This window comes from Hoplias malabaricus, chromosome 13 (assembly GCF_029633855.1).
Source record: "Hoplias malabaricus isolate fHopMal1 chromosome 13, fHopMal1.hap1, whole genome shotgun sequence".
NCBI classification, from domain to species: Eukaryota; Metazoa; Chordata; class Actinopteri; order Characiformes; family Erythrinidae; genus Hoplias; species Hoplias malabaricus.
In genome coordinates, this window is record NC_089812.1 from 6,335,270 (window position 1) to 6,357,553 (window position 22,284).

Here is a 22,284-nt window from a genome sequence, read left to right on the forward strand (position 1 = left end):
ACCTCTCTTGGACCTGGCAGAAGAATTGTGGATGTGAGCCCACAAGAAGTTCCTCTCCCTGGAAGATCTCCTTCAACGGTGGAGGTCTATATGGCTGCTCTCTTGAGCCACCTGACCTTGAGTGGGGGCATATGCCTAGGCTCATGTCAGTTAATTGTGGCCTTCCTGAAGGGTGCAAGGAGACTCAGACCTTTTAGGATTCGTCCTCCCCCTTTGGATTTGCCTTTAGTACTCGAGTACCTACGGGGTGACTCATTTGGACCTCTGGATGGGGCTGATCTCAAGTGGTTGTCTCTGAAGACTGTGTTCTTGTTGGTAGTGGCCACTGCAAAGCGTATTGGTGAAAATCAAGTGGGGATTGGATGAGGCGTCAGTGGTATTGAAAACAAATCCGACCTTTCTTCCTAAGGTGCTTAATCAGTCAGATTCTAAGTGTGTTCTCTTGTGACCTGTCCTGGCACTACAGCAGTATGTGCTGGCTACAGCATCCATACGTAAGACGGACCAATTGTTTGTCTGCTTCTCTGATGCTAAACATGGTTGTTGACTCTCTAAGCAACGTCTTTCTCACTGGTTAGGGGAGGTTATTGAGCTAGCCTATAAAGCTGCTCATCGATCGCTTCCAGACCTAGCAACAGGCCATTCTGTTAGGGGAGTGTCTACCTCGTGGGCCGCTTTGAGAGGGGTCTCCCTTCTAGACATTTGTGCTGCAGCAACTTGGTCATCGCCATGTACTTTTACCCGTTTTTACAATGTTAATGTGGCAGCATCATCCAGTCTTGCACACTCTGTACTGTCCCTGATCACGGATTCATAACAGAGGCACTCCTTGTGACGGCGTAGGAATAAGTCATCCACTCAGTAAGTACCGAACTGGCGGCCAGGAGATATGAAACATAACGCTAGTCATTGATGTAACTGTGGTTATGTGAGTAGTGGATGACCGCCAGGGTTCCTGGTCACTCAGCGTGTGTGAGGTGATCCGGGTTCCTGAGGCAGTTTGCCATGAGTCACAGGTAAATATAGCTTCGATGACATCACGTGCAAGGTCTTGTGTGACTAATTTGGTATACATTCTCTGTCTAGAGCACGCATGCGCGAGGAACATCCACACAGTAAATACCGCCCTGTCGGTCATCCACTACTCACATAACCACAGTTACATCCGTAACTAGCGTTATATTTGATCCTCTGCTCCCTCTACAGTTGCAGAATGAAAGCAGTCTTGAAATTGAAGGGAAGGTTGGTCTGTGCAGTTTCTGCAGTGTTGAGCCCTGAGTAGCAGCAACAAAGCACTGTTCACTTTATTACAGGTCAGAGAGAAATCACCATGACTTTGAAACTGTTATTTTAGGGTAAAACTAGGCTTGCCTAGTTTCTCTTTGCTCTTGCTTTAGGGCAAAAATACTACCCAGTGTTCCTTTAAATTCTCGAGTGAGTACATTCTAGAATTGCTGCTGAGTTTCAATGGTTCTTCAGTCCAAATGTTCAGTTACATCTCCTTAGAATAAAAAGCACTGATAATTACATTGGGACACTTTAGAGGCCACACACAAGTCTGGTCACCAGGACCAACGTGAGTGTGGACTAGAGCTGCCCAGCACTGGGCTGAGGTAATGTTGCCAGAGTCCTGTAAAATACGGAGGCGTCTCATGTTTGAACATTGAAAGACGTGATCAGAACTCAGTTTTTTTTTTTTTTTTTTTCAAATTTTAACATTAGTTTTGACAGGTTTGAGAGAAGCAGTAACACTGCTGCTGTTCCTCAGCTGGAGGCAGAGACCAATACTCCGTGGCAGTGTCTGAAATGACGTGAACACTGTCTACTAAGACTGTATTCTTAGGGAGGAAGGCTCTGAGTCATGTCTGAACTAAATGATTGTATAAAACACCACTTTTTGTGCTCCAGTTGTTGTAAAGTTGTAATAATTATAGCGAGTGAACCAGTCTGTAATGCGACTCAGCTACAAATACCTTCATTTCAAAACGCTGCCTTCTAAATCACTCCATTGTAAGAAACCAAGACAGCGAGGCTTCTATTTCAGACACAGCCCATGGCTCCAGAGCGGAGAGTGTGCCTCTCATTGGTCTTAAAACGATGACAATCAACCAATGAGAAGAGATGTCCGTTTCATTTGACAGTGCCAAAGGGGATGGTGCACAAAGACTGAACATATGCAGTTCATTACAGTTTTTTCCACTTTGCCTTGGGTTTAACGTGATGATGTGAAAAGAAGTGGGTAGTTTTTAAAGCTGCTGAGAATGAGGGGTTAAATGAGGTGAGGAAAACACGGCTCTTTGTTAGCCGAAATTTATTTTAATAACAGAACAAACACACAGCACCAAACACCAACTTCAGACTGAAAACTCAACTCTCCAGTCTCTCTTCAACTGAGCGGAGGTAGCTACCAGTCATTTGGTGCCCTCCATAAACCTGACTTCTTTAGTTTGGGAAAAATTAATAAATTTATACACAGCTCCTCTCCCTGAGCTGGAGAGAGTCTCACTACAGTCAGAAGCCCACTGCCTCCTTGCATCAATGGGTAAAGTTTCCATTGTGTGGCGTAATGTGGAGAAAAAGACTACAATAAACTGTTAGCCATATTAGCATTTTCATCCTAGGATCTAATGGAAAACTGTTTCTCTGCTTGTGAATCTGTGTGAATTATTCATACACTGATCATATACAAGCTTCAGTAATAGTCTTATTTCACTTGTGTTATGTATTACATGTAAGAGACTATAGAAACATATTATTTTGCCCCACAAAGCAAAGCAAGGCAGCCCATAGTTCTGTAGAATCTGGCCAAGAGGAAGCATATATAAATTAAATAAAAGTGAACCAAGAACAGAGCCCTGGGGGACACCACAGGTTACTGGCATGTTCTCTGAAATATTATTTTCTATTTCTACAAAGTAGTCCCTGCCTTCCTGGTAACAAATGAACCACTTCAGGACTGTTCCTGAGAGTTCAACCCAGTTTGTGAATCTATCTATAAGAATCTTATGGTCAAAGGAATCAAAGGCAGCACTAAGGTCAAGAAGTAATAGAAGAGATACCTTTCCAGCCTCTGTATTTATGCGGATGTCATTAATTACCTTGATTAGAGCAGTCTCAGTGCTGTGATTAGACCGGAACCCGGACTGGAATTTGTCTAGGCTACTGTTAATGGACAAGAAACTAGTGATTTGCCTGAAAACTATTTTCTCAATGATTTTGCCAATGAACTGTAAATTAGAAATTGGCCTGTAGTTACTTATCAGAGATGATCAGAGATAAAATTTTCTTTTTTAGAAGAGGCTTTACAACTGCAGTTTTTAGTGAGCTCGGAAAACCCCCCGACATGAGTGAGGTGTTTACAATGTGGAGTATGTCTGGTGCTATAGTGTGAAACACATTGGTTTGTAGTGTGGCAAGACTACAAGTGGATGATCTGAGATGATTAACTGTGCCGATTAAAATTTTATTATCAACAGTACTGAACTCTGACATTTTAATTAAGGAGTTTTTATGAGGTGGTGGAGAGGGAACAGACTCATTGCTGCATATAGATGTACTAATCGCTTGTCTGATATTCTGGATTTTAGTGTTAAAAAAGAATGCAAACTCATTACATCTCTCAGTTGATACTAATTCAGGGGCCATTGGTGTGGGTGAGTTAGTAAATCTGTCGAACACGGTGAAGAGGATTTTGCTGTTGTTAGTGTTATTGTTGATGATGCTAGAGAAATAGGATTGTCCTGTTTTGCATATTGTCGCGTTGTATTCACGTAGCTTATCTTTGTAGATTTCTTTGTGAATATGAAGACTTGTTTTACGCCATATGCATTTTGCTTTGCGACACTCCCTCTTTTGGATTTGAACAACAGAAGCATTTCTCCATGGTGCTTTCTGTTTGCAAGACATAGCCTTCATTTTAGCTGGCGCAGTCTCATCCATAACACTGACAATTTTTGTATTAAAACTATTCAGCAGATCATCAACAGAGTTGGATCGTTCACATGGTGTAATGCACATTTTACTCATGAAAAGTGTAGCTGTGCAGTCCTTTATAATCCTTTTCTTGACTCAAACCCTTCTGTCTCTGATGACTGGTGAGGTCCACATATCAAAGAACACACAGTAGTGATCTGACAGCGCGACGTCCTTCACAGTCACTGATATGTTGAGACTCTTTGAGATGACAATATCCAGCGTGTGACCATGACAATGTGTACTCCCTGTAACATTGTGTGAAATGCCAAAAGAGTCCAATATGGCGTGCAGCTCCTTGGCAAAACAGTGTTGATATGTATGTTAAAGTCACCAGCAATAATAAAATGGTCAAAGTCAGTAGAAATAAAAGACAGCATCTCTGTAAATTCATCAATAAAATTAGCACTGTACTTCGGAGGCCTGTAGACAGTTACTAGTAATATCTGTGGTGTCCTTTTCAGAACTACACAGAGATTCTCAAATGTTGTGAAGTCACCAAATGATAACTGCTTGCACTGAAAAGAATCATGCAACAGAGCAGCTAGACCTCCACCTTTTCTAATGGCACGAGATGCATTTAAAAAATGAAAATCTGGAGGAGCCGACTCCAATAAAACAGTTGCAGCACTACATTCATTTAGCCAAGCCTCAGTTAAAAGTATAAAATCAAATCCATGTGCTGTAATAAAATCATTAATTTAGTGTGATTTGTTTGTGAGAGATCTGGTATTTAGAAGAGCTAACTTAGTAACTTGTGCACTTTGCCACAGAATATCTGTCTCACATTTTATGTGCTGTAGATTGACCTGAACTCGATGTTCTTTCTCTCTCTGATAAGTACTGGAATTGGAGAGATTACAGGCACCAAAGGTCCAAGCTTGTTTTGAAAACATGTACTGCTGACACATGTATTGGTGCAGCATGAACACTAGTCTGGAGTTTGAATGGCAGAAGTGTTATTCATTACATTCCCCAACCACACCATGCATCTTCTATATATTTTCCATTTAAAGCTACCACATGTCCTACTAAGTATGTATTACCAATACCATACAGTCATTAGTGGGTTCTATAGCTGAGTTATATTATTTTGATTGTTAGAATCCCATCACCAGGTCTGGAGATAAAGCCCATGGAGGCATCTAGTGATGCCTTCTGTGTGACCGTAAGTGTTCACATTTATTCTGTTGCAGTTGCAACAGTGTAAGACTCTATCTTTCAGTGAAGTAGTGTAAATAAAACTTAAGCAGAGCTTCATGAGGTTTTTAACGATGCCCCACAAGCGGACATCCGAGCTGTGAAACTAAGTACCGGCTAAAAATGTGTAGGAGGCGGTGTACAAAATTAAAGCCTCCTAAATATTCCAGCAACTGAGTCTGGATTTACACTGCATCTTCAAGAAACAAGAAAAAAATTATTATTCCACACAGCCTTGAGACACAGTCCCTCCCAGGTCAGATCTCTGCGCAGTTGCCCTCAACGTCTAGTCACATGGCCATCGAGCTCAGAGTCAGCTTGGGAATTCACTCTGATGTACTGAGGTCATATCAAGAGATAAATTTACCTCTCATTCTATTGGCCACTTTATTAAAAACACCCAACTTGTATATCTAGTCACTGTCCACTTTATTAGAAACACCTGCATTGTATCTCCAGTCACTGTCCACTTTATTTGAAACACCTACCTTGTATCTCCTGTCACTGTCACATTTATTAGAAACCCCTACCTTGTATCTCCAGTCATTGTCCACTTTATTAGAAACACCTACCTTGTATCTCCTGTCACTGTCACATTTATTAGAAACACATACCTTGTATATCCAGTCACTCTCCACTTTATTAGAAACCCCTGCCTTGTATCTCCAGTCATTGTCACATTTATTAGAAACCCCTACCGTGTATCTCCAGTCACTGTCCACTTTATTAGAAACACCTACCTTGTATCTCTTGTCACTGTCACATTTATTAGAAACCCATACCTTGTATCTCCAGTCATTGTCCACTTTATTAGAAACACCTACCTTGTATCTCCTGTCACTGTCACATTTATTAGAAACCCCTACCTTGTATCTCCAGTCATTGTCACATTTATTAGAAACCCCTACCGTGTATCTCCAGTCACTGTCCACTTTATTAGAAACACCTACCTTGTATCTCCAGTCATTGTCCACTTTATTAGAAACACCTACCTTGTATCTCCTGTCACTGTCACCTTTATTAGAAACCCCTACCTTGTATCTCCAGTCACTGTCCACTTTATTAGAAAAACCTACCTTGTATCTCCAGTCACTGCCCACTTTATTAGAAACACCTACCTTGTATCTCCAGTCACTGTCCACTTTATTAGAAACACCTACCTTGTATCTCCAGTCACTCTCCACTTTATTAGAAACCCCTGCCTTGTATCTCCAGTCATTGTCACATTTATTAGAAACCCCTACCGTGTATCTCCAGTCACTGTCCACTTTATTAGAAACACCTACCTTGTATCTCCAGTCATTGTCCACTTTATTAGAAACACCTACCTTGTATCTCCTGTCACTGTCACCTTTATTAGAAACCCCTACCTTGTATCTCCAGTCACTGTCCACTTTATTAGAAAAACCTACCTTGTATCTCCAGTCACTGCCCACTTTATTAGAAACACCTACCTTGTATCTCCAGTCACTGTCCACTTTATTAGAAACACCTACCTTGTATCTCCAGTCACTGTCCACTTTATTAGAAACATCTAGCTTGTATCTCTAGACACTATCTACTTCATTAGAAACACAAACCTTGTATCTCCAGTCACTGTCCACTTTATTAGAAACACCTGCATTGTATCTCCAGTCATTGTCCACTTTATTAGAAACACCTGCATTGTATCTCCAGTCATTGTCACATTTATTAGAAACCCCTACCGTGTATCTCCAGTCACTGTCCACTTTATTTGAAACACCTACCTTGTATCTCCTGTCACTGTCACATTTATTAGAAACCCCTACCTTGTATCTCCAGTCATTGTCCACTTTATTAGAAACACCTACCTTGTATCTCCTGTCACTGTCACATTTATTAGAAACACATACCTTGTATATCCAGTCACTCTCCACTTTATTAGAAACCCCTGCCTTGTATCTCCAGTCATTGTCACATTTATTAGAAACCCCTACCGTGTATCTCCAGTCACTGTCCACTTTATTAGAAACACCTACCTTGTATCTCTTGTCACTGTCACATTTATTAGAAACCCATACCTTGTATCTCCAGTCATTGTCCACTTTATTAGAAACACCTACCTTGTATCTCCTGTCACTGTCACATTTATTAGAAACACATACCTTGTATATCCAGTCACTCTCCACTTTATTAGAAACCCCTGCCTTGTATCTCCAGTCATTGTCACATTTATTAGAAACCCCTACCGTGTATCTCCAGTCACTGTCCACTTTATTAGAAACACCTACCTTGTATCTCTTGTCACTGTCACATTTATTAGAAACCCATACCTTGTATCTCCAGTCATTGTCCACTTTATTAGAAACACCTACCTTGTATCTCCTGTCACTGTCACATTTATTAGAAACCCCTACCTTGTATATCCAGTCACTCTCCACTTTATTAGAAACCCCTGCCTTGTATCTCCAGTCATTATCACATTTATTAGAAACCCCTACCGTGTATCTCCAGTCACTGTCCACTTTATTAGAAACACCTACCTTGTATCTCCTGTCACTGTCACCTTTATTAGAAACCCCTACCGTGTATCTCCAGTCACTGTCCACTTTATTAGAAACACCTACCTTGTATCTCCTGTCACTGTCACCTTTATTAGAAACCCCTACCGTGTATCTCCAGTCATTATCACATTTATTAGAAACCCCTACCGTGTATCTCCAGTCACTGTCCACTTTATTAGAAACACCTACCTTGTATCTCCTGTCACTGTCACCTTTATTAGAAACCCCTACCGTGTATCTCCAGTCACTGTCCACTTTATTAGAAACACCTACCTTGTATCTCCTGTCACTGTCACCTTTATTAGAAACCCCTACCGTGTATCTCCAGTCACTGCCCACTTTATTAGAAACACCTACCTTGTATCTCCAGTCACTGTCCACTTTATTAGAAACACCTACCTTGTATCTCCAGTCACTGTCCACTTTATTAGAAACATCTAGCTTGTATCTCTAGACACTATCTACTTCATTAGAAACACATACCTTGTATCTCCAGTCACTGTCACATTTATTAGAAACCCCTACCTTGTATCTCCAGTCATTGTCCACTTTATTAGAAACACCTACCTTGTATCTCCTGTCACTGTCACATTTATTAGAAACCCCTACCTTGTATATCCAGTCACTCTCCACTTTATTAGAAACCCCTGCCTTGTATCTCCAGTCATTGTCACATTTATTAGAAACCCCTACCGTGTATCTCCAGTCACTGTCCACTTTATTAGAAACACCTACCTTGTATCTCCAGTCATTGTCCACTTTATTAGAAACACCTACCTTGTATCTCCTGTCACTGTCACCTTTATTAGAAACCCCTACCTTGTATCTCCAGTCACTGTCCACTTTATTGGAAACACCTACCTTGTATCTCCTGTCACTGTCACCTTTATTAGAAACCCCTACCTTGTATCTCCAGTCACTGTCCACTTTATTAGAAAAACCTACCTTGTATCTCCAGTCACTGCCCACTTTATTAGAAACACCTACCTTGTATCTCCAGTCACTGTCCACTTTATTAGAAACACCTACCTTGTATCTCCAGTCACTGTCCACTTTATTAGAAACATCTAGCTTGTATCTCCATTCACTGTCCACTTTATTAGAAACATCTAGCTTGTATCTCTAGTCACTATCTACTTCATTAGAAACACATACCTTGTATCTCCAGTCACTGTCCACATTATTAGAAACACATACCTTGTATCTCCAGTCACTGTCCACATTATTAGAAACACATACCTTGTATCTCCAGTCACTGTCCACATTATTAGAAACACATACCTTGTATCTCTAGTCACTGTCCACTTTATTAGAAACACATACCTTGTATCTCTAGTCACTGTACTTTATTAGAAACACATACCTTGTATCTCTAGTCACTGTCCACTTTATTAGAAACACCTACCTTGTATCTCTTCTCACTAGTCACTATGAGAAACAACCTTTATTTACTGTCAACTTTATTAGAAACCACAAGGTTTCATGGCCATTCACTGGCCACTTTGTTAGTAATCCCTACCTTGCACTTCTACCCACTGGCCACTTTATTGGAAACACCTACCTTGTACTGTCACTCACTGGCCACTTCATAAAGAACCTTTAACGTCCAGCAGTGATGGAAGACTGCTGGCTCATTTTCAAATCTACCGAGATGAGAAACACTGGAAATAGGAAGTAACTTGCAGTTGTGTACCACCCCCTGCTGGCCATTATTAGTACTGCTCTAAAAGAGTTGATGTACGTGTGGTAGAATGGAAGCAATGTAAATAATTATCACAAAAGTCACTTATTTCACGTCATACAGTCTCAGAAATAGGGGAAGAAATAGGTAGAGTCTAAAGGTAAAGAGGGCCGCAAATGAGAGGAATATCTTCAATGCTTTCCTTATGTTTTATCTCATTTTTCCTCAAATAAATCATATAGAAATATAGATATGAACTATTTCTATGAGAAAGGTAATTTACTGCAAACTTTAAATGGGTTTAAGTGTCACAGTTGGACCTTATGACTAATGTTGTATCTGGGAGTGCATTTTTCTGTTGAAAAATCAACAGAAACTAAATGCTCCATGATGAACAGAAACTAAAATTCTTAAAATAAAGGTGACACCAAGGGTTCTTTGAGCAGTGCCATAGAGGAACCTCTTTTGGTTTCATAAAAAACCACGTTTTTTTAAGAGATGTGTGAGTGTGAAGAACCTTTTAAAGGTTTAAAAATCCACCACATGATCTTAAAGTCCTTTACCCATTTAGATTTGTTACCAAAAGGGGGTTTTATGGAACCTAATGTGGTTCTTCTACGGGGCATCGCTCAAGGCACCTTTTGTAGCTCCTTTATTTTTAAGACTGTACCTGGAATGTAACACATGTTTCTGCTCGTTATGGAGAGTATAACAGACATTAATATATTCACACCACAGACCAAATTCTCTGAACTTTATAAAAGAAAAAGAATTGAATTAATAAAAGACACCAAATTGTTTTTATTTTAAACATCTGAAAGATCATTCTATGTCCCAGATAAACTTGAGCGGAAGATCCATCATCTTCTCCTGATAAATCTCATCGAACATCTCACTCTGAGCCACGGTGAAGGTGTTTTTCCAGTCTCCCACTGTACCTACACACACACACACACCACATACATGAGTAAATACATCACTCGTACCTCAGGTCTTTTACGTTATTATGTAAGATGTAAGTTCAGCTAAAATCTGCAGAAATATAAATCTCTCTTAGTTTTCTGGATAAAACCTGAATATCTCCACAACAGCAACATTACAGAAGAAGGAGAAAATCACTTTGAATTTAAAGAGGAGTTAATGGGTCCAGGTCATTTATCTCCATTTATCTTTGCCCTTCATAAAATTGTTAAAAAAAAAAAAAATAAATAACAAAAATGGAGTTACAAAGTTTTGTCTCATCAATGAAAATATACGTTTACACTCAATTTTACAAGTACGTGTTTTAACACGATCCAGATTTCTTTTATCAAAATTAATTGATAATAATATAGTCTTTCTCTGAAAAATAATATTAGATCTGGACACTTTTTTTTGATAGTCGTGCTGTTGTCTGCACAGTTTGATGAAATTTGTTACTGTTTTTTGGGATAGGACACTGCTGTTCTGATTAAACCTCCTGTTATATTTGTTTTTCAGGAACAGCAATGATGCTCCCGGGGTCAGTTTGTCCTGGTGCATGTTTAATTATCCAAATGATGTCTGAAACCAAAAAAATCCTAACAAGCAGTGTGAATATTTCATTACTAACTCCATTACTAATTATTCAATCAATATTTAGTGCAGTGGTGTTTGTCGTAGGAAACAATTTTATTACTTTGTGTTTGTGGACAAATATCTTTAAATGATGATTAGTTAAAATTAGCGTAATTACACTCGTTGTGTGAAATCTTGTATCTTATATGCATTTATATGAATGACTAACTGGCATGATGACTCACGTGATATTTACACCTTCTTAATTCTTAAACGTCTAACCTTGAACAGATGTGCACTTTAGGCTTTTAGCACGCTGACATTAATCACAAGTGTTAGCTTAGGAGGGCTGAAGTGTAGGGGCATGCTGTTGACCTTGAAGTGCATTAGTGACTCCCTAAATTTTGCTCACAGGAGAGGAGGCTTGGGAAAGAAAAGGTCCATTGTCAGCCTGGCCATGATGAATGTTTTTGGGGTCACGGGATGCACTTGAAACTTGCACGCGAAGAGCTGAGTACTAACATGTGAAATTATGCATATTAATATACGCTAATCAGCCAGAAACGCCTCACCAGCAGGGGACACGTCATATGGGGTATAACTGTGGAGTCAGATCTTGGAGAGGTCAGAGCTTTACGTGGAAGGGGCATTACACTTTCTCATGTATTAGTTCTCCTGGATCCAGTATTGTTAAATAAATACTTTGTTTGCTTTGAACTTCACTCGACTGGTTTCTGCGACTCTTCCGGAATGAACACGTCTCCCCGAAGAGGGAGGGTGTATTTTGGTCCTTTTGGATATTTTTAATTATTGGATAGTTTTAATTACTTTGAGAACAGTCCAAAAGAACATTTTAATCTTCAATTGGTGACCCCGACGTGCGGAAGGTCCAGACGGCGGACGACTTCGGACTCCGTTCCACTCGCGGCTGCAATATACTGAGGTGGGTGCGCAGACCCTGTTATATTCAAATTCTGCATATTGAATTCTCTTAATTGGAGTGGTGCGGAGGCCCGACGGCGGCCCGGAGTGGCGTATAGAGCAAATCAATTTATTTTATGTATATTTTTATAATTTCTTATCAGTTTATATATTTGGGGTTGCTTGTTTGAAAAAAAAATTATTAAATTTTAAATATTGAGATGGATGCTGTTCCCATCCTGGGACTGAGAGTTGGCGTGCTCCCCTTGGAACCTGACCGTCCGTGGGGTGTGGTCCCCCCCTAAAGTATAATCAGTTGCGGAAGCTGTTCCCGTGAGCGGAAGCTGTTCCCACCAGTGTTTCGTTGTGTAGTTTAATGTAACTTGATTGTGTATTTCTTGAATTGTCTGTTATAGAAGCTGTGCTGTTTCTTAGGGGCTGTTTACATGACTGTTGAGTACGTTTCTGCTCGCTAGAGGGAGGTAGAGGATTGCATAAACTGGTCCATCTATTTGAACAAGAGCACCTGCTGTAATTCCAAATTATGTTCCTTTGTTCTTGGGGTGACTTGGACTTTTTGTGGATGAAATATATTTTGTTCTTTGCTTACTACTTACAGTACAAAGAATCTTATTTTTCCGGTCCAGTTTGCATTTTTTGATTGTGGTAGTTTGTGTTAAAAATTTATTTTCTGCCTCGGTTTGAACTTTTCGTTCATCATAATATATTTTGTAACTGAGGCTGAGGTTTCTTGGCTGAGTTTGAAAAATTTGACTCTAAAATTTGGACTTTTTTTCTTTTTTTTTATATACCGTCTGGAGAGCACTAAGTGCAGCGGCTGCTGCCTGGGCGCTGTGTGGGGGAGACCCTGGGAAGCTGTTCTGTACACCCTTATTGCGATGAAACCTTGCGGTGTTAATTGATTTGCGATTAAAGAGTGAACTAGAACGAAGACCCATTCAGGTGAGATCCATTTTTTTAATCAGCACCTTACAGACAACATGGCTACTACTAGAGATTTGCATAATGAATTAAACGCCACCTACGGCGTGGGGAATTGGGAATGGAAACCGCTTGTTCAGCAAATTGAAATGATAGTTGAGGGAGTGAAAGAGGGGGTGATAAATTTGAAAAAGCAGGATATCGTGCACAAAAGTGTGCTCAAGAGATTTGAAACGTGGGCTAAAACACACACAGGGGATAATATATCTCTGATCACCTGCGTTAATCAGTTGAAGAGAGATCTGGAGGAAATATTACGTCAGGCTGAAGCAGAGGTTAGTAGGGCTAACCTTTTTAAAAGAGCTAAGGCAAAGAAAAGTTTAAAAACAGCTAAGACGGACATTGCGGAGCTAATAGCTATTAAAATGGCATTTCTTAGTATGACCCCACAGCTTGTTACACTGAAAACACCAGGTCCGTCACAGTCGAAGGCTGTTTCACTTACTGCTGGGAAGGCAGAAGTGGAAAGTGAGTATACAAAACACAAGGGGGAGGAGCCTACAGCTCCGGCTGCGCCATACAACCTAGGCCACGTCCCACCAGCTGATACTATCCTGCCTGTCTTTAGCGTAGACTCAGGCAAAGTGAGCGTACAGACAGACACAGAAGGGAGGGGCTCTGCTCGTGAGCAGGCAGCCCACAGCTTCACACACATGAACGCACACACAGATGATCCATTTCAATTGCAAAGGCATCATGAGTCAATTTCAATTCCACACTCAAATATTAACACCGACTGTTCTGACCTTATAGATACCACGGGAAATTATGTAGAACAGGATAAGCCGCGCCTTGACAATAAACAAACACTGACAACACCATTTAAGAACCCGATGCCACAAAAAACTAAACAAAACATCAGGATTAAAGCAGATCTAGAGGGCCATGTCACAACTGATGAATCTGACCATGATGAGGGACATATAGCAGATGATGAGGACAGTGCGAACGGACAAAGTGGACGGACAGATGACTAATTTGAACCATACATTGCGTACCATGGAAAACCTCATACTAGAAGAAAAGAGACAATTGGAACTACAACAACAGACTTTAGAACGCGACATGCACACCTCTGACAGAACGGACATTCTGAGACGAAGCACCAGACACCGACACCTGCCTGACAGGTATAGGACTGACACTAACGTCGGCACTATGCTTCCATTAGTAGCCACTAGCACAGGAACATATAAATATGTACCATTATCACTGACTGATGCACAGACTTTGGCCGACCAGCTTCCGCCTCTATGTAGTGGAGCAGCTGCTTGGATTAGAAAGCTGGACAGTCTGACAGGTGGCATGACTCTAGCACTTGGGGATTTTAGAAACATTATTAAAAGATCGACTACTTCCATGGAAGCAGATGAAATAGAGAGACAGGCTCAGACATCTACTCAACCAAACTATGATCTTTTCCACGCTCACTCGCAGCGCCTCACTGACGCTATGAGAGAAATGTGGCCTACCAGAGCAGCATCCACAATCCCATCATATGCCTGGGATGAAAAACTTAGCCCAGGGGACTATATGGGTAAAGCAGTTGAGGATTGGACTAACACTACAGGGGTTCATCCTGCTAGGGGGCAGCAGGTGGTTTGGTTTAGAACTGCAGTTTTGAAAGGCTTGCCAGCCCTCATAAAGGACAAAATTGAGGACGATCCTAATATGGGCCCCGACGCACCACATGACCTGTGGGTTAGACATGTTTTGTTCCACATGAACAAATAAAAGGAAAAATTAGATAACAAAGACAAGGAGACAGTTAAGTTACAGAGAGACCTACTAACTGTTCAACTAGCAGAAGCCAGGAAATCTATAAATGATAACAAAAAGCAAACAAAGTCTGACACCATGATGCCTATGACTGCACTACCACAACCAAATATGCAACCACTACAAACAAACAAACATATATGCCAACCCAACCAGGGCCACCACAAAACCCACCGTATAATTATGGACCAAGTCCATATTTCCCATACCAGCCCTACTCAGGGGGCAGGGGGCGCGGTAATGGCAGGTGGAGGGGCAGGGTCCGCCGCCGGACAGGGGCGTGCCTAAGATGTGGAGCTTTGGACCACTGGGCAGCACAATGTAGGGCACCACTTTTTACCGACACGGGCTATCCACACCAGGCACCACACCCACAGGCGGCACCAAAACCGGAGCCATCACATCGTTCTGCTGGTCAATACAGCATGGAGCCGTGGGGTGGACATTGACGGGGCCCAGAGGAGCACCAGGACAGCAGGGCCAGGGCAGAACCCATGCTGTCATTAACTGTGGGGGCCTCCGAAATCCTTTTTCTGGTAGACACGGGAGCCACATGGTCAGCCATCAACACAGTATTACCCGCACAACTGATGAGCGAACACACTGTGCAAGTAAGGGGCTTCTCGGGGAAACCTACATCACTGCCAAAAACAAGACATTTGCCAGTCAGTACTGGTACACAGACTGTGTCACATTCATTTTTAATTGCACCACAAGCACCCTTGAACATTTGTGGTAGAGACTTGTTGATGAAAATGGGAGTCACTATTTTATGTCAACCAGACGGGATTACACTTACGTGGTTGGACGGACACAAAACTGTGGCGGTGGTGGGGTACACTGATGGTATGTACCTGATGAGACCTCAACAGGATGAGTCGGTAGACATTTACTGGGGTTTAGTGACTGGACAGACGGACCCGTCACCACGACTAATTTACTTGTTCCAACAGTGGTCGCCTTGGATTACAGCCATGGCACCCTACGTCCCTCCGCCCGACCCATTCCATGTCACCCTGTTCTATGATGTAGGAGGAGATTTAACTTACTATGAAGCTTTTCAAACAGAATTAGAGGGTACACAGTGGTCGGTTGACACCACAGGGATTTATGTGGGTCCTGAAGGGGTGGCATCTCCTGTCTCACTAACACCACAACAACACAATTGGTACAAACTGTCTGAAACGGCGGCACCACACATTTCACTAGCTCTCCATCCGAGACACGAGGCCAAGCAGTTGGGCCCTATGGTAAAAAGAGCAAATGAGGCCACGGATTGGGTCCGGACCCATCTGCCTGGCGTCATGTTTTCACAGTAAACACACATATCACATCACTGATAACTCACCCATCCAAGTCACATTGCACCATCAATTGCTGCCTAGACACCATGGGTGTGAGGACTCTGATCATCCACAGACGGAGGCATTATTGGCATCACTACCTGACACATTGTGGTCCACAGGCCCAGATGATGTAGGATACACTAATCAGACACCTGTCTCTTTTTGTATGAATATTACACAACCAATTTGGATTATAACCAATATAAACACAAGCCAGATGCTGTTGAATCCTTGGATAAAACAGTCCAGACTTTGGTGGAGGCCGGAGTCCTGGAACCGTGTCAATCAGAATGGAACACACCGATTCTGCCGGTTCCGAAAAAGGAGCCTGGCCAATATCGGATGGCCCATGATCTAAGAGCTGTGAATGCAGCCTTAGCTACTGCCACTGTTCCGGTTCTTAACCCGTACACCGCTCTGTCGGAACTAGGTCCAGACATGAAATGGTTCACTTGCATTGATTTGGCTAATGCATTTTTTTGTATTCCGCTGGTAGAACACTGCAGAGATATATGTGCATTCACACACAAAGGCATACAATACAGATACACTAGATTACCTCAAGGTTTTGCTCTGTCTCCAGGATTGTTTAATCAGGCCCTGAGGCGAAATCTGGACTCATGCCAACTGCCAGAAGGCTCCTTATTGATACAATATGTTGATGATCTTGCTTTGGCGGCTAAAACACCGGAAATCTGCCTTGAAGCCACCAAGGCGGTTCTTCAATGCTTAGCAGACGCGGGGTACAAAGTGTCCAAACAGAAATTACAGTGCTGCAGATCTAGGGTTACTTTCTTAGGGAGAGTAGTAACACAGGGTTCCACGGGCATGTCCGCCACACACCGGTCCGCTATACTGTCACACACAAGACCAGAAACGGTGAAAGACATGTTAGCATTTTTAGGACTGACTGGCTATAGCAGACAATACATTCCTGACTTTGTCGGACGTACACAACCTCTTAGAGACATGGTGAAATCTCTAGGCATGAGAAATTTGTCTGGTAAGCTCACTTGGACGGTGGAGTCAGAACAGGCGTTAATAGATGTTAAACAAGCCTTATCCGTTGCAGTTGACTTAGCCAGACCTGACTATTCACTACCTTTTTACATGGATGTTTCTGAAACAGACACTGTGATTAATGGTGTACTGTTTCAGAAAAGGGGGAAGGTAGAGCAGTACTAATGTATTTAAGTGTCCCATTGGACCTTATAGAGAGGAGACAACCACAGTGCACAAGACATGTAGAAGGACTGACTAAATTAGTCCAGAAAACAGCACATCTGGTAGCAGGATACCCATTGCGCATTTTAACCACACACGGAGTAGTAGCGTACATAAACTCACAGATGTTCACACTCACTCCATTGAGACAGAGACGCATTCACAAAGCATTGACTGCACCCAACATCACCTATACACACGAAGGAGTCAACATGGCAGATGGGATGCTGGAAGGTCCACCACGTGAGTGTGAGGAACAGGTAGAAAGGCAAGGAAAAGTAAGACCAGACTTACAAGCCACACCCATTCCAGGGTCATGGAATTTATAGACAGATGGGTGTGGGTACAGGGCAGATACAGGTGAAGTCAGAGCAGGATACGCAGTAGTTCAGGAAGCAAAGGGGGAAACACATGAGTTTCAGACAGTTATAGCAGAGGAGGTGAAACAAAATCCATCAGCACAGAAGGCAGAACCACTAGCAGTAACTTCAGCACTAGAAGTGGCAGAAGGAAGGGACGTCACTATTTATAGTGACTCAGCGTACATAGTCACAGCTGCACATGTAGACATTCCACACTGGAAGCAGGTTGGATATGTCACAAGCACAGGGAAACCAGTCAAACACAAAGCAGAACTGATGCGATTGGAAGCAGCTTTACACAAGCCAAATAAGGTAGCGATTGTGAAGTGTAAAGGACATCAAAAGGGAGACACAATAATAAACAGAGGGAATGAAGCTGCAGATGAGGCAGCAAAAAGAGCAGCAGGATACACGGAACCCAACAACATGCTTGTGTTGGACTCCAGTGTACCCTGGGAACCGATTCCCACAGGACAAGAGCTTAGACACATACAGGATCAGGCAAGTCCAGAAGAAAAGTCAGTATAGCTAGCAAAGGGGGCTAGCCCAAAAAGTCAGGTGTGGACGTCACAAGAAGGACAAGTAGTTTTACCAATGTCACTAGCAGAAGCAGTTTTAGAAGACACACACACAGTGGCGCACGTAGGAAGACAACAGACACTGGAAAATCTAAAACAATGGTGGCACCCATTCATGTCAGCATTAGTGGTTGATTACATCACTAAATGTCAGATTTGTAACACTCAGAACATAGCAAAAAGCATTTAAACTAGTTCCAGGAAGGTTTCCATTGCCAGATTCTCATGGACATGAGATTCAAATGGATTACACAGATATGATTGACCCCATTAGGGGATATAGATATCTCCTGGTAGTTGTAGATCGATTCTCGGGGTGGGTAGAGGCACTCCCCACTCTGAGGGAAGATGCAAAATCAGTCTGTAAGTTTCTGATTAATTGTTGGATTCTGAACCATGGGTTTCCTAGGAAACTTTTTTCAGATAACGGGAGTCATTTCACGAGCAAAACACTGCAGTGGGTGGAGCAGTCGTTGGGGCTGCGCCATAGCTATGGTTGTGTGCATCATCCTGCCTCACAAGGTCAGGTGGAGAGGATGAATCAAAATTTGAAATCCAAATTAGCTAAGATTACACTGACCACGGGCATGAATTGGCTAGATGCCCTACCAATTGCCCGGATCAGTATTCGGAGCTCTATTAATAGAAGCACAGGCTTCTCCCCATTTGAACTGGTCAGAGGCGTAGCATTCCCAGGCCCAAAAACAAGACTGAGTCCTGATGTGGGCTCGCCTGGGACGAACACAGATGAGTATCGTCAACTGTTTTTGACACTAAAATCAGTGTGTGAGGAACTATCTGTGCAGGTACGGAGAAACAGAGGAGGAGACGAGGAGCATGAGACACCTCCTGAGGTGGCCGTGGCTCCATGGGTGTATCTGAGAGCCATTAAGCGAAAGTGGTCAGAGCCTCGCTGGACAGGCCCATTCCAGGTGACAGAGAGAACCAGCCACGCGGTACGACTCAAGGGTAAAGGCAGCTCATGGTACCACCTGTCTCAGTGCAAGCCAGCACTGCCGCCAGAGGAGCACCAGACGCAGAAGCAAGCATCTAATTAGTAACAAGTGCCAGCTGGACACTCTGTGAACGACAGGTGTCACCGGAGAGCTGTCTGAAGCTCTTGAAGATCCAGAACACATTATTATTTTCTTTACAGGTTGTCGTGGACTCTTCTTCTTTACAGGTTGCTTGGACTCTTAATTTTTTTCCTTCTTCTTTCCTTGCAGGTTGAACTTTCTAAACAAATTATAAAAAAAAAAGAAAAAAGAAACGCACCCTGTAACTTTAACACTTACACATATAGAGTATAGATAATATTTTTATTAACTAGAAGGAAACTTAGTGGGGAAACACATTGATTGTTTAATAATGGCTTGGTATGGAAAAAGGGGGTGCGACAGGACATGATACAGACACCATTACTGTTGTAGAACAATTAGTCTGGGAGATAACAAACAGGCAAATAATGTTACTTCCTCCTGTTGACATGGTTAAAATTTTGGCCGCCTGGGGGCAGAGGGGGCAAGTGAGAGAATTTTTCCTGTCAAAAATTGGTTTGTTAGCTGCCCGACAGGTTTTCGCTCTCACAGGTTAAACACATGTCAAAAACATGTTTGGAGGACTGTGATGACGTGTCTTGGGACACGTGATAAGGGGGAATTGTCGTAGGAAACAATTTTATTACTTTGTGTTTGTGGACAAATATCTTTAAATGATGATTAGTTAAAATTAGCGTTTATAATTACACTCGTTGTGTGAAATCTTGTATCTTATATGCATTTATATGAATGACTAACTGGCATGATGACTCAAAACGTGATATTTACACCTTCTTAATTCTTAAACGTCTAACCTTGAACAGATGTGCACTTTAGGCTTTTAGCACGCTGACATTAATCACAAGTGTTAGCTTAGGAGGGCTGAAGTGTAGGGGCATGCTGTTGACCTTGAAGTGCATTAGTGACTCCCTAAATTTTGCTCACAGGAGAGGAGGCTTGGGAAAGAAAAGGTCCATTGTCAGCCTGGCCATGATGAATGTTTTTGGGGTCACGGGATGCACTTGAAACTTGCACGCGAAGAGCTGAGTACTAACATGTGAAATTATGCATATTAATATACGCTAATCAGCCAGAAACGCCTCACCAGCAGGGGACACGTCATATGGGGTATAACTGTGGAGTCAGATCTTGGAGAGGTCAGAGCTTTACGTGGAAGGGGCATTACACTTTCTCATGTATTAGTTCTCCTGGATCCAGTATTGTTAAATAAATACTTTGATTTGCTTTGAACTTCACTCGACTGGTTTCTGCGACTCTTCCGGAATGAACACGTCTCCCCGAAGAGGGAGGGTGTATTTTGGACCTTTTGGATATTTTTTAAATTTTAATTACTTTGAGAAAGGTCCAAAAGAACATTAATCTTCATGTTCCTTATACCTCTAACTGGTAATGGTTCAATTAGGAAAATTCACTCGTTTTACATAAAAATATTTTTTTTAATGTTTCATAATTCTGCAGTCTTCTTGTCTGTCAAAAGATGCTTCAGTATACTTCATTTAAAGCTCCTCCTTGCATCCTTTAATATTCTAATGCAGTTATTCAAGAGTCTCTGTCAATTCTGACTTTCACTAGAAACAACCTGGAAAGTGCTTTTTAATGTTTTATTACTTTTCAAACTTCTTCAAACATTAAAACGGGTCAATTTGACCTGCAACATAACAGGTGGGTTAATGAAGCGTAACAAAGTATGATTTCTGGATCCTGACCTTTGCGCATGAACTTTCCCTGGATAACATCCTCCGGGAGGAACTCATAGTTGGCTTTGGAGTCTTTCTTCATGTTTTTGAAGGTGGATTTCTCCACCACTCGAGAGACAGCTTCTGCATCCAGATCTTGGCTGAGAAAACGCGACATCTTCTCCACTGCTGTTTTCAGATCCTGAGGAAAAGTTATGGAGGGACACTATCATGAAATATATGTCGTTATAAAGGGTGTCCGCAAACTTTTGGACATTCAGCGTACTGCCAGTCTTACCGTGACCATGTCTTCGTACGTTAGGAAAAGGATGTTGAAGTCATCTCTGTGTGTGTACCAGTCTCGAATGTGATCAAACCATGAAGAACCTCCCACTGCAGACACACACACACAGCAGGTATGGTTTTGGGTGGTGGATCATTCTTAGAGCTGCAGTGACACTGACGTGTTGGAGATTTGTTAGTGTGTGTTGAGTTAGTGCGAATGGATCAGACACTGCAGTTGCTGCTTGAGTCCTTAAACACTGTCCACTCTGTTAGCCACTCCTACCTCATTGCTCCAGCCTAAAGTCAGCTAAAGGTAAAGTCAGAGACGGTAGCTCATCTGTCGCTGCACAGCGTGTGTTGGTTGTGTTCTACTCCTTCATCAGTGACACAGGACGCTGTCGGCTGGATGTTTGTTGTTGGTGGACTATTTTCGCAGTGACTCTCAGGGGTTTAAAAACTCCAACAGCAACTGCTGTGTCTGATCCACACAAGCCAGCACAATGCACAGTAACACAACTACCACCATCATTGTCACTGCAGCGCTGTAACTACAAAGAAACACTTAAGCTCATCCTCACCATCTCCAGCAATGAACTCCTGCAGAAACTCCTGGAAGCTCCTGGGTGTTTTCAGCTGGGCCCATGCTCGACAGAAATGAAAATAAGACACAGCCACATCTTTAGGATTCCGGGCCACGTACACAATGTGTTATTCAACAGCAGACAAGAACAGAGAAGTAATATAATTCACTTTGTACAGCAGTGAAAGACCTGAACAGAGACTGAGAGTGTACGTACTTCCACTATGAGAAGAACAGTCCAACACCATGGGTCTGAAAAGATGTGGGTGACATGGTCTGGAACTCAGAACTCAGGCCTTAATATCACTAATGGTGTTTTGGGTTTAAATGGATGGTGAGTAGCAAAAATTGCAACCAACTTCTAAAGCAGTATTCACACCGACTTCGATGCTGTGTCACATTTTGTATTAGGTCCTGTTCTATTTTCTGTTTTAATATCAGGCCGACCAATAAGATCGCTGCTGTCATGTTTGCAGACCAAACCAATGAGCAGGAAGACAGTGGATGAACAGCTCGTCTCGTTCTTAGCAGAACACAAAAGCTGAAAGAAGAAGCAACA

At 42.2% G+C, this 22,284-nt stretch overlaps 2 protein-coding genes across 3 annotated transcripts in view; one reads left to right on the forward strand and one right to left on the reverse strand.

Moving 5' to 3' along the window:
- LOC136664334 (amine sulfotransferase-like) overlaps positions 1–20,368 on the forward strand; it is a 44,898-nt gene extending 24,530 nt beyond the window's left edge. For both annotated transcript variants that reach the window (XM_066641468.1, XM_066641467.1), the window contains exons 6-7: positions 10,858–12,798; positions 18,933–20,368. The gene's annotated coding sequence lies outside the window, so the exon portion shown is untranslated. The remainder of the gene's footprint in view (positions 1–10,857; positions 12,799–18,932) is intronic.
- LOC136665196 (amine sulfotransferase-like) overlaps positions 9,899–22,284 on the reverse strand; it is a 38,925-nt gene continuing 26,539 nt past the window's right edge. Inside the window, exons 6-9 of the mRNA XM_066642788.1 lie at positions 21,724–21,850; positions 21,159–21,253; positions 20,891–21,062; positions 9,899–10,316 (exon numbers count right to left, since the gene is read on the reverse strand). Coding sequence (XP_066498885.1) covers positions 10,201–10,316; positions 20,891–21,062; positions 21,159–21,253; positions 21,724–21,850 — 510 coding nt within the window. The 3' untranslated portion in view covers positions 9,899–10,200. The remainder of the gene's footprint in view (positions 10,317–20,890; positions 21,063–21,158; positions 21,254–21,723; positions 21,851–22,284) is intronic.